The following is a 13,640-nucleotide window of genomic DNA, read 5'->3' on the forward strand; positions in this document are numbered from 1 at the left end:
TCAGTTTTCATCATGAAACGTCACCAACAATGAACAAAGTGGTGAGAAAGTGACGATTCAGTCACAACATGAACACACACGTTTTTCTCTGCAGCTTCAAAGCTTCTTAACGGCGACATTTAATGTGAAGATTTTACAATCAAATGTAACAGTTTGATGGAAGAAGTATAAGAGCTCTCTCTTTAAAAAACCCTTTTTATTAAAGTTTTCATTTATGTAGGATGATTAACACGGTGTGTTCAAATGAACGGGTTGAAAGGTAGGAGGTTTGTCCCACATAGTGTAAATTGAAGAGAAACTAAAAACAGCATCAGCAATAAAGTGTAACGGCTCTGTGAGGATCAGTGCAAACTACATCCTGATCACGTGTCATTTGTGAGGATTTTGCCTGTAAAAATTGCTGAATGTTTGAAAACAGACTTCAGCTCATGAATATAGACTCGCTTGGATCACCTGGAGTTTTTCCTCCATGGAAACATTATGGTTGGTGAAAGTTTTTTTGTTTATTTGAGCAGTAAACATTCTGCTCAAAAGGAGTGGGCTGAAGCAAGAAGCTTCTGAGCGCCTTCCCCCAAATTCAGTGCAATAAAAAGTACATTTTACACTGGTATAAAAGAACAAAACATCAACAAAAACAACTTGTTAGATTTCAAACGACTATATCGACACGGACCAAACTTACAACACACACACACACACACACACACAAGTTGATCCTACTCCTCCTGGTGGCAATGCATTTCTTCTTCTCTGTCTGTTTCAAAAGTCTTTTGTTTGTATTTGTATTTGAACAGGTTGATGTTTGGACATCGTTTATACTCCGTCTCCAATTTGTTCCACAATTTAACTGTCGGGCTAAAACTTTTCAGGGTTGTGTTTATGTTTCTGAGTCCTAAAGTTTAATTCCTCACGTATTTCATAACGACCAGTACGATCTGGAACCTTCTTTGTATTTGTCTAGGTAACAATCTGTAACTTGCTTTATATAACATCTGTACTTTATATAACATCTGTACTGCTTGGAACTCAATAATGTCACTAAACTTCATGATCTTTGATTTTAAAAATAATGAGTTTGTGTGGTCCAGAAACAAACTTTATGGATTAATCGAATAGCTCTTTTTTGCAACATTACTATTGGTTTTACTGTGTTTTTATAAGTACTACCCCAAACCACAGTACAATAATATAAATAGGGCAAAATCAGAGAACAGTATAAGGTGTGTAGAGCTTTGATATTTTAAATGTGCTTTGCTTTTGCTATTATTGCAATGTTTCTTGACATTTTGGTAGATATATATTTAATGTGAGATTTCCAAGTAATTCTTTCATCTATAAAAACTCCAAGGAATGTGATTTCATGCACCCGCTCAATAACAACACCCTCTATCTGAATTGTTTTCTGTGAATTGGAATTACAGTTGCCGAATATCCTCATTTTGCTTTTACTCACATTTAGAGATCATTTGTTTTGTTTGAACCACTTGTTGACACTCTTGAGTTCCAAGTTAACAATTTGACACAGTTGTTTTAAATCGTCTCCTGAAGCAAAAATATTTGTATCGTCTGCAAACAAGATGAATCTAAGAATTTGATAAGTTTTACAAATGTCGTTTATGTACCTGTTAAACAATTGTGGGCCCAGAATGGAACCTTGAGGTACTCCACACACAATTTGTAGACAACTTGACTGATAATCACCGATTTTCACATTGTTTTCTATTTTTTAAGTAACTGGTGACCGACTGTAGAGCTCCACCCTGATCCCATAATGTTCTAGCTTATTAATCAATATGTCATAGTTTATTGTGTCTAATGCTTTACTCGGGTCAATAAATAGCCCTAATGCATATTTCTTGTTGTCAACAGCATTAATTATTTCTTCAGTTATATCAAAGAGTGCGTGTGAAGTTGAGTGATTGTTCCTGAAGCCAAACTGATTATCAGAGTAAATTGAACCGTTCAATAAAGCTGTCAAGTCTGGAATTGAAAACCTTTTCTAAGATTTTAGAGAATTGCGGTAAAAGGGAGACAGGCCTGTAGTTTGTGAAGAGATGTTTATCTCCTGCCTTGAACAGGAATCACTTTTACAACTTTCATACTATCAGGAAATTGGCCAGTTTGTAACGATAAGATACAGATGTATGTTAACACTTTTTAAGGTCTTCATATCCATGTCATAATAGTCTGTCGAGGTTTTATTTTTACACCCTCTAACAATGTCCGGTATCTCCTTTTCCTCCACAGGATTGAGGAACAGGACAGAGGATTTGTGTCTATAAGCTCACAAGTATAATTCTCATCATTTGTTATTTTTGCAGCCAGGTTCGGTCCAACATTTACAAAGAATTTATTAAATGTATCAACTACTTCATTCATATTATTTACAGTTTTATCCTCATCTTTGAAATGCTGTGGATAATTGATCTTTCTTGGTTTACTTCTAATTATACTGTTTAAGACATTCCATAAGCCTTTAATATTATTCTTATTGTTATCTACCAATCTATTATAATAATCCTGTTTACATTTTCTAATTATACCTGTCAATTTGTTTTTATATTTCTTATATTTGATCTCTGCATCTTTTGATCTATTATTTATAAATATTTTATAAAGTGAATTTTTTTTCTTGGATGCATTCAACAATCCTTTCGACATCCATGGGTTTTCTTTACACTTTCTGTTTATACAGTATTTTTTCATTGGGCAGTGTTTATCATATAATTTTTGGAATATTTTTATAAACTCATCATCGTTATTAGTATCAATCTCTCTGAGTACAAAACTCCAGTCTTGAGTTAATAGCTCCTTTTTAAATGCATCAATAGTTTTATCTGTTTTTACCCTTCTAAACCAATATTTGTTTTCTTCTTCATTATTTGAACATCCATTTTTGTACACTACAACAACTGTTATCTTTCAAAACATTTCATTGAGAGATTTTGATGTCTCATACTCAGCTTTGTCAATGTGTTTCAATGTTCTAAACATCTTACTTAACACCACAAAACTGAGATTTGTTGTTACGGTGGGGCTGGTGGTAACTGTGACTCTGGCGCAATGGTAGCGCATCTGACTCCAGATCAGAAGGTTGCGTGTTCAAATCATGTCAGGGTCAATGTCATTTCTCATACACATGCATATATCAGACAGGAGCATATTAAGGAATTAAAAAGCTTTGTACCACATTTACAGCAACCTTATGAAGCGATGGTCTTTTAATCCATATGCACTGTCCCATCCAAATAAAAGGAAAGGTTAACTTGTCAAACCATGTTCCTTGACAAGAGAGAAAGATGTACCTTTTGAAGCTTCAGATTAATTGAGAGATTTCAATGTCTCATATTCAGTGTTGTCAATGTGGTTCAGTGTCAGAACATCTTGATCCAGATCACAAAGCTGAGATTTGTTGTCATGATGGGTTTATTGAACCAATACAGTGAGAGGAATGCAGATTGGCTGGGCTCCTGTTCACCATCCAACTAAATAGACATATGGAGCTCTCCCACGGGACTCTGTGGCGCAACGGTAGCGCGTCTGACTCCAGATCAGAAGGTTGTGTGTTCAAATCACGTCAGGGTCAGTTTGCTTGTTTGTTTATGACCTTCTCACTTTGTGAACCACTGTGGATTCAGTGTGAATGTATCAGACAGCAAACAGTGTATTACATTTTTGTAGTTTTTTTTATAGCACTGTATTAATCCCCAGAGGGGGAATTACTTCCTGCATTAACTCAATATGGAAGTGTTACTAAAAGTGGAAGTGTGGTAGTGAGAAAGATCTGTGGTAGGCACGGCTCTGACTAGAAGTGTGTGTTGACACTCTGGTGTAAGAGGACATCAGCCCCCCCCCCCCCCCCCCCCCTTTGGACCGGGTCCTCAGAAGTTGGAAAAATACAGAGGTCTCCCACAATGCATCAGTATCACTACCACATTCTGTCTCAGCTTCTGGATTCAGTCCAAACCTCACTTTGTCTTCTACGGACGAGCTGCTGGAGTCGACGTACAGAGAAACGTCGGAGTCCGCAGCCGTGGGAACGTCCAGCCTGTGATGTGTGTGTGTGTGTGTGTGTGTGTGTGTGTGTGTGTGTGTGTGTGTGTGTGTGTGTGTGTGTGTGTGTCTTTTCTAACAGGTCAGGACAGGAGACGTTATCCTGACGTTATCAGAAGGGGACAAATGTACTTTTACGTGTGACTCTGTGGCGCAATGGTAGCGCGTCTGACTCCAGATCAGAAGGCTGCGTGTTCAAATCACGTCAGGGTCAAGATGTTTGGTTAGAACTGTGTTGGGCTTGTGGTTACACAAAACCAGAGTGAAACTACGAGAGAAGTAACAGACATAAGTGTCAAATCCTACATGGGAAACCCAACATGTTCAAATTGTGGAGTTACTGGAGTGTCAAACTATCGATGAAGTTCTTTGTTAAGCTTTGAGCTTCCCAGCTCTATAAATTCTAACTTTCAATGAAACTTACTGATCTTAAATTGTTGCCACAAGCAGATAAAACACACTTTATTTGACCTTCAGCCCACCCAGCGGGACATTCATTAAGACATGTTAAGACATTCATTAAGACATGTTAAGACATTCATTAGGACATTAAGATGGACGCCACAGCTGGAGAGATGCACTACGTCCTCCAGCACTGGAATTTAATAAAGACAAAAACATGGAACCAATGTGGCCTTTTTTGGGTTTTTTCTTCTTCATAGAGCTTCAAGCTGGATGAAAATAAGATTGATGTATAAATAGTTCTGGTGGTTTTTTTTTTTTTTTTTAAAGAAAATAACAGAGTGGCTGTGAAACCGTCATAAATTTAAAATAAGCCATGTTGCAGGCTGTATGGAACACAATGCTTTTAAAAGACTGGAGAGTTTAAACCTGCAGACTATAAACTGGAGACGAGTTACAGAAACTGAAAGTGATGGACGATTCAGCTCCGCCTCATTTGTGACGGTTTACAAAGGATTGAGTTTGTTTTGTTGGATATTCTATGGTAAAATAGGATGTTTTGAGTCTATACTGATATTTTATATTTTTCAAACATTTTGTGCAATCACATATGAAATTGATATCATACAGTCATATCCAACAATACTGTACTTTGATCAATTGTAGCATATGGAAAATAGTTAGATGAAATATATGTGTTTAAGTATACCCACACATTAAAACATACACACATTCCTCATATCTCATCAACATGCCTGAAAAGGGGTAGGAAGAAGTAAACTAGCCAAATGAAACTCCTTTGCCAATATTCAGTAACTTTATAATGATCTTTCTGTATCAATAATAGTTGGTTTATATATATATATATATATATATATATATCAGTAACAATGTTACCCACTATAGAAAATGTAGAACATTCTAAAATGAAGTGCATATGTTTAAGTATCCACATATTTTGTGGGGTTTTGTTGTTCGACTGGGAAACTTTACCAAACTCTGCTGTCATCTACATTTTGCTGTTGTCACATAATTATCCCTCTCTACAAATGTGTCTGGAATTACAAGCGAGTAATTCACGCAAGCGAGACGCCATATAAATGAGTTGTGGGCCACCTTTAACATGACATTCTGTCCTTCATCTCTTCTAATACAACAGTGGCAGTAACTAAGAATGTCCACTAGATGTCACTAAAGCAGCAGGAGTATCGAGTTCAGGGGCCACGTACGACCCATGTTCCTCCTGAGTGACCAGGCTGGACACTTTAGTCACAGTTATGTCAGACAGGTAAAGACATGTGTTCTCCTGCGTCTGCTTGTCTGTGGCCTTGGTTATCATGTTGGACTTTCCGTGCTCACACACTGCTCAAAAAAATAAAGGAACACTAAAATAACACATCCTAGATCTGAATGAATGAAATATTCCTATTAAATACTTTGTTCTTTACAGAGTTGATTGTGTTGACAACAAAATCACAAAAATCATCAATGGAAATCAAATGTATTAACCCATGGAGGTCTGGATTTGGAGTCACACTCAAAATTAAAGTGGAAAAACACTACAGGCTGATCCAACTTTGATGCAATGTCCTTGCAACAAGTCAAAATGAGGCTCAGTAGTGTGTGTGGCCTCCACGTGCCTGTATGACCTCCCTACAACACCTGGGCTCCTGATGAGGTGGACCATGGTCTCCTGAGGGATCTCCTCCCAGACCTGGACTAAAGCATCTGCCAACTCCTGGACAGTCTGTTGGTGGATGAAGAGAGTCATGATGTCCCAGATGTGCTCAACTGGATTCAGGTCTGGGGACCGGGGGGGGCCAGTCCAGAGCATCAATGTCTTCATCTTGCAGGAACTGCTGACACTCCAACCACATGAGGTCCAGCATCGTCTTGCATTAGGAGGAACCCAGGGCCAACCGCACCAGCATCTGGTCTCACAAGGGGTCTGAGGATCTCATCTCGGTACCTCATGGCAGTCAGGCTACCTCTGGTGAGCACATGGAGGGCTGTGTGAACCTGCTTTCATCTGTGAAGATCACAGGGCGCCAGTGGCCAATGTGCCGATCTTGGTGTTCTCTGGCAAATGTCCTACACGGTGTTGGGCTGTAAGCACAACCCCCACCTGTGGACATCGGCCCTCATACCACCCTCATGGAGTCTGTTTTAGCAGACAGCTGCAAACAAAGCCACAGCTCATTGATGTTCCATCCTGGATGAGCTGCACTCCCTGAGCCACTGTGGTTGTAGATTCCGTCTCATGCTGCCACTACAGTGAAGCACCACCAGCATTCAAGTGACCAAAACCTCATCCAGAGAGCAGAGGAACTGAGAAGTGGGCTGTGGTCACCACCTGCAGAAACACTCCTTTACTGGGGGGGTCTTGCTTATTGCCTATAATTTCCACCTGTTGTCTTTTCCATTTGCACAGCAGGTGAAACTGATGGTCAATCAGTGTTGCTTCCTAAGTGACAGTTTGATTTCACAAAGTGTGATTGACTTGGAGTTGCATTGTGTTGTTTCAGTGTTCCCTTTATTGTTTTGAGCAGTGTATAATGCCGTCCTCTGGATTAGAAAGCTTCTTTAAAAATAAAGATTGATTCATGTGCACACACATAACTAAGGCTGCAAAATATTAAACATTTGATAATGTTTTAAATCACTTTGATCCAACTTTCACCAAACACAGAGCAATGTCTTTTTTCTTATTTTTTATTACATTTATTTATTTTTTCATTATTTTTTTCTTTCTTTAATTTATTTCCAAACATGTGAAAAATAAAGGAAACAAGAAAAACAAACAGAATTCTTGTTTTTTTTAAGAGACTCATCCATATGAGTGATCCAGAGATCCCTCACTGTTTGAAAAATTGGGTAGGAAGAAGTTTAACTTTTTTAATCCTACCACTTTAGCGTCACAAATCACATTAAAGATTTTTTTCTTAAATTACATACATACATACATTTCCCAACAGCATTTGTTAAAAAAAATTGTTGTGCTTTGGAATTGTGGCCTGTCTTCATGAAATCTGATGTAACATTGAAGAAACTAATTTTAAGAACCGTCCGTCGTCTAGAAACTCTTGTTCCTTCAAACCTCCACCTGATCTGAACATGTTGGCATGTTGTTGGCATAACCCTAACATGGAAACTGATTCATGTTCGAGAGACTGAGTTGAAGGATTTTTCCCACCGTGAGCGTCAGAGGAGGCTCAGAGCTTCTCATGTCTTGAAAAGCTTCCGTTTCACCAGAGACAGTTGATAAAAAATGTCTCAACTTTTGGGTTTGAGTGAGAAAATGTCTCCCAAAAACCACACTGGAGTGTTTGGGAGGAAATGAGGCACATGCTGCAAGTCTAGAGAACCGTTTGTGTTACAGACAGAAGTGGCGCCTTATGAGAAGCACAAGGCCTGCAGCTACGTTTTCATGTATAATGTGACAAAATTGGGAGAGAAATTTGGCCGCAAAGACGAGAGAGATGTTTATTTTTTTAGTTTCAAGCTTGACACCTTTTCCCTCTCTAAAAAAAAAAAAACTCTCGTTAAACATCAAAAACAGCTGAAAACGTTACCAAACTTAAAGGCTCACCGGTTAAAATGGGCTGAGGACAGGATTGAGATGTTTCCACACCTGAATAGAGGACAGACGCGGCACCGTTTTCAAAGTTAAATTAGGTCTGGAGCTGAAAGTATGGCGATGTCACCTGGCGTTGGAGACGGAGGATTGTTTGGGGTGTTTTTCTCTCAGTTCACACGGAATGCTTTGAATGGGAAATTATTCGTTGTGTAAAAATTTGGACAAACACCGTGTCGCAGACAAAAAGCATTTTATTTTCTTTCATATAAACACATTTATGATTCATCCACTTAAGGCCAGTTTACAGTTCCATATAAAACATTATAGTATACGAGAGAAACGAGCACAGTTGTCTTTGTATATGATAAAGTCACACACTCGTGTTCTTTCAAACGGTTTGAACGCGTTTGTGATTCTATTCTCAGGTATCTGTGGTTAGTAGCTGTGAAATGTTTTATAATACCCGACTCATCATTCGAAAGAGTTAATTTTTGTTGTTTTTCACCAGGGCTGAACTTTTTGGTCAGAAACAAACTTCCCATGAGGCTCTGAGGCTCCGGGCGGCAGCAGGGCGAGGTAAACCGGCGTGATTGCGCCCTCCTCTGGCGACTTGGAGGCTTCAGGGCTGGTCATGTCTGTGCGCACCCATCCTGGGCAGCAGGCGTTGAGCAAGATCTGGAAAATGAAGACGTATCGGTGAACCTTAACCGAAAGCAAAATCACAGCACGTTTAAAAAAAGAAAAAGAAGAAAGCAACCCAAAAACCATTATGATTTCATAGTACTGGAAGTAGAAAGGATCAGTTTCAAGTTACCTTTAACCATTTTCTTAGTTATGCTGCTATAGGTTTAGAACTTTTACAACACAATGAGCTTTTCTCCACTATGAACTCAATTAAAATATCACTGAAATTGTACTTTTCCCCTCCTGTAGCTGCTGATGTGTTGATGTTGTGGTTACGGCAGCTGGAGTTGGACACGAAGACATACTTTGAGAAAAAGTTTCAGCGAGCGTCACCAGACGTTAGAAAGCCTCCTCTGATCTCGATTGACCACAACTTCACAGTGAAACCAAATGTGGGGAGATCAGAGTCGAGTCCAAAATCCACTTTGACACAAAAGAAGTGAGGTTTTTCTCTAGAGAATATCTGTACGTCCACAATCAGTGACCGATTCTTCTTTTCAATTCCATTCTATTCACTATTCTTTCAGCTTTAAGGTCTTTATTGGCTTTTTATTGGTTTGGTCTCAGCGTTCTTTTCTTTCTTTGCCACGCCTCTGAACACCCTTGAGCTCTGCACTCTGCAGGCAGGTTTCGGTTCTGGAATAGAACCACTGGAGGATAATGCGTTTCTGATCGCTTGACGCTGGATTCGTTCTGTGATCACGCCCCAATAACTTGCAGGGCTGCATACCTCTGAAGGACTTTGTACTTGTCAGAATCTGTTTGATCACTTTTCTGGTCTATTTAACCAGCTTTCTTCCTGTTACACTGTTTCCTGTGCTGCTTATGTGAAATTGCTGGTTACTTTGTTTCTAGTTCATTGAAGGAGGATTAAGAGCACGACATTAATAAACGGTTGTGATTCTATCTGGATGAGTTCTCCTTACCCCGTCATTCGGTCGCTCCTTGGACAAGCGACGAGCCAAGATCATGGACAGGACCTAAACACACATCAGACATTCCGGTTTAACGTGGTGAGAGCAGAGGTTTCCATCACGTCATCAGAGTTTTCTTCCACATTTCAAGGCCACGACACAACAAATGTGGACGAGCCCACCGTCAGTCCAGTTTTGGACAAGCTGTACGCCTTAAGAGGGCTGTCGCCTTCCTTCGGTTCTTCATTCTTGGCCTTGTCCACCATCTGCTGCATGAGGCCCACCAGCTCGTCCTCGCCGATGTCCTCGCTGCGGAATCGCTGCTGCAGGGCCGGATCGCACTGCGTCAGAGCGCTGCGGCCCAGAGTGCTGGAGACGTTCACCACACGGCCTGAAACCAGCAGGAGACGGTGGAGGTTGAAATGGGAGGCTCCAGCTCTGATGCTTTGAAATCTCAACTGGAGACATTTTGTACACAAGGGAGATATTACAGCACATTGAGCAGCATTACAAAATAATACAATCAGCCTGAAGAGGATGTTTACATTCAGTTGCAGAAGAAGTAATAGTCATAGCAGCAAACAGAAGGGGACCAAGGACAGCCTTGTGGGACGCCTTGTACAATCGTTTACAACACATGATGTACGTCTGTGTGAGACCAATTGTATGCGAGTCTACCAAAACCAAAGTTATTAAGCTTTTGTATAATAAATAAAAAAAACAAAAACATTCAGCTACATGCAAAGCTTTTGAAAGGTCAATAAAGTAAATATTTCTTATAATTCAGAGTTGAAATGTCACTGCAGTGCCTCAGAGGACTTTCTCACTATGATCGTTCAATCGCCAGCAGTGTGTCACACATGTGGAACACAAGTTTCTCACTTCTGTGAAAAACGCAGAGATTCTGAACGTTGACGCAGAAAAACATCTAAAACTTTGTATATATTCTACACAAATAAATCATATCAAAATAAGTCAATTGAACGGTAAAACATTGAAAGATGCTGTGCTTTACTCTCAAAATGAAACTTTTTTTTTTAATGACGACTAAGCGTGCAGAAGCAGAAAAGACACAGGAGAGGAAACCGCATTCAGATTGTTGTTCGTACCTCCTGCTTTGACCAGCGGCATGAAGTGAGTCAGCATGTCCCTGGTGGCGAAGAAGTTTGTCTTGAAAGTCACGTCCATGTGGACACCGTAGGGCTCAGCAGCTGAAAGGAAAAACACATGCATATCAAACTTCATCACAATGGAATTGGACTGGAACAAAATTGTAGTCATGACCGTCGCAGCTTTGACTCGAAAATGCAATTCGAAAATCTTACAACTCATCAATATTGCGGCGTTATTGACGAGGACGTCCACTCCCCCGTAGCTCTGCTTGAAGAACGCTGCAGCGGCGGCGATGCTGTTCAGGTTGTCGATGTCCAGCTGGTGAAACTTTGCCTTCAGCCCCTCAGAGCTCAGCGACTCCACGGCTTCCTCACCGCGACCTCTGACACACGAGCACAGACTCATTGATTCTTGTCTGTGGGTTAACACACTCACCGGCCTGCATGTTGTTTCTGTTTTGTTTTTGGCTTCATCAATTTTGCATTTCACAGTTCTCCACCATCTCTTTTTGATGGTTCTGAACAGTTAAAGCAAATGGACTAAACTCAATGCAAACCAATAAGTGACTTTAAGCAACTGGGAACGCTGAAAGTGACCAGATGGGGAAACGATTTCCATCTCTGTTCACCGGTCTGCCTCACAAAACCAGACAGATAAATCCATCTATTATTACTTATTATGTTAAATATAGACACTGCTGCATTCAGGCACCGCCTCGGCAAACAATGTCTGGCAAGTTCCTCTTTATCTGCAACAAGGGAGGTTCATTCATTTATTGGTGGGAATTAGTGAGAGTGACCAGTTAGGAAAGTCCCACTTTCAGATACGACATGATCATTACACACATAAACCAACACAAACATGAAATCATGCTTTGAAAGTCAAACTTCCAAGGACTTTACTTTTACACATGCGTAAAGGTGGATTATTTTCAATTCAACAGTTCAAGATGATTAAAAGATAATACAAAAATGTAACTTTTTTGGGACATTTCACTGTAATGAGCACAAGTCTAACATTTCTCAATGAAACCTAAATGATTTATGGTAAAATCAATCATAATATCATTTACAATGCATTTGCATGTTGGTGAAACATTCGTGTGAAATCTAAGCCCACAACATATTTGAATAATTTGTGGTGAGTTTAGGCAGTTTGGTCCAATTCTTTGTTAATGTTTCTAAAAAAAAGATGTAAAAACAAGTAACTAAGTACTTATACCATCATAAACACAGTATGATGACAGTGTGAGACCAGCACAGTGCTGATGTTGAGGACGAGAGGACTTTGATGTAGTTTTCAGGTTTGTGTGCAGGATGATGCTTTATTTATTTTATTTCAGTTTAACGTTCCTTAAGAAATTAACAGAAAAATATTTCCTCAACAGTGTTTGCTGGACCGGTACTCTGGTGGTTCACAAATTACTTTCATCAATCATATGAGAGTGTTTAAAGAGCAGACTGGTGAGTCCATCTGTGTTCACGTCATTACATTTATAAACCGTCCCGCGTCACACGCTTGTCTTAAATAAACAAACCGGATCGTATCTGTCCACTTGTGTGAACTCCATTGTTTGACTCCGAGCCGTTACAAGTCACACAAAGCTGGAATGTCTCCCAGCAAACACGGGCTGAGAGCCAGGAGACCCTTGCTGTCGACCGTTTCCTTCAGGTTGCACAAACGCACATCTACGGAGTGGATCCGGGAATCGCTGGAGGTTGTGTGACGTGTGGTTTGGATCATCATAGTCCAATTAGCCAATGACACAGTGATATTAGAGAACAAAGAAACAGGAGAAATTCAGTCCCGAACACCAACCTGGACATCAGCGTATGTCACAAACACCAACAAAATGACCCAACCAGGAGGTCCAGATGCTGGAGATGGATTCACATAGATAAACTTGCTTTGACCAAACTGGTGGCGCTAAATCAGGGGTGTCAAATATAAGGCCTGTGGGTCAAAACCAGCCTGAAAGTGGCTGCAATGTGTCCCACAAACCCACCATGCAAATTGAATAAAAAACCTTTCTGAGAAGAAAGCAGAGAATTTTTAACACAGTCATCATTGTTCCCAACTCGCCCTCAAACCATGCTGTCAGGGTGAGTTTGTGGAAAAAATGCGTGCAATAGGCTGTCAAATACAACAGTGAGAAATGTTTATTTTGGACATTTCACCCCATTAAATCATTAAAATTGTCTAAACGTTGAGGTCATTTTTGGCACTAATTGCTCCGTCGCATTTTCATGGACATTTTCATGGTGTCTCGTCTTTGCTACGACTAAGAAAACCTTTACAGTGTCTATTTAAAGGCTATTATGGTATGAGTTCACCAGTTCAGCCTGCTGAAAATCAAACTGGGCTGGATGTGGCCTCAAAGCTTAAATGAGTTCGACACTCCTGCAGGAGTGAATGTGATCGAGTGTCTGGCCCTCCATGAAGGATGGATGTTGTTGCAACACGTGTGAAAGTTGTTTTCCCACGGAAATGTACCTACACGTCTCTGGCAGTGAGGTAAACGTCTCCCTGGAACTGTTTGCAGAGCGCCTGTACGATGGCCAGGCCGATGCCCTTGTTGCCACCTGTTACCACTGCAACCCTGGATGCCATGTCTGGGGGGGGGGGGGGGGGGGGGGGAGAGAGAGAGATCAACCAATAGAAAATTGTATTAAAAGCACCAGACACAGCCTTTCCTCTCCTGTCATATAAAGTCAGTTCTCCCAGCAGTCTGCAGCGGAGGCTCTGTACCAACGCACAACATTTGCTTTCCTCATGCAGTTGACAGTCAGTGATGATAAAACCTTTTGTTGTCCGGGAGGTATGTGAACGTTTTTATAGAAATCTCCCAGTTGGGTTTAATGTTGGTTTTGACGTCACAAACACAGAAGGTGACAAAG

The 13,640-nt window shown here is 40.3% G+C and overlaps 1 protein-coding gene across 1 annotated transcript; it reads right to left on the bottom strand.

Moving 5' to 3' along the window:
* Positions 1–8,332: 8,332 nt before the first annotated feature.
* On the bottom strand, positions 8,333–13,353 carry LOC308138445 (carbonyl reductase [NADPH] 1-like; the record flags this gene model as incomplete). The annotated part of the gene is made up of 6 exons (XM_080507556.1): positions 8,333–8,707; positions 9,643–9,696; positions 9,813–10,021; positions 10,740–10,841; positions 10,956–11,125; positions 13,241–13,353. 6 exons carry the CDS (start codon positions 13,351–13,353, stop codon positions 8,534–8,536), a joined length of 822 nt encoding a protein of 273 aa, XP_080363682.1. The 3' UTR covers positions 8,333–8,533.
* Positions 13,354–13,640: the final 287 nt, after the last annotated feature.

This window comes from Blennius ocellaris, assembly GCF_963422515.1.
Source record: "Blennius ocellaris genome assembly, chromosome: 13".
NCBI classification, from domain to species: domain Eukaryota; kingdom Metazoa; phylum Chordata; class Actinopteri; order Blenniiformes; family Blenniidae; genus Blennius; species Blennius ocellaris.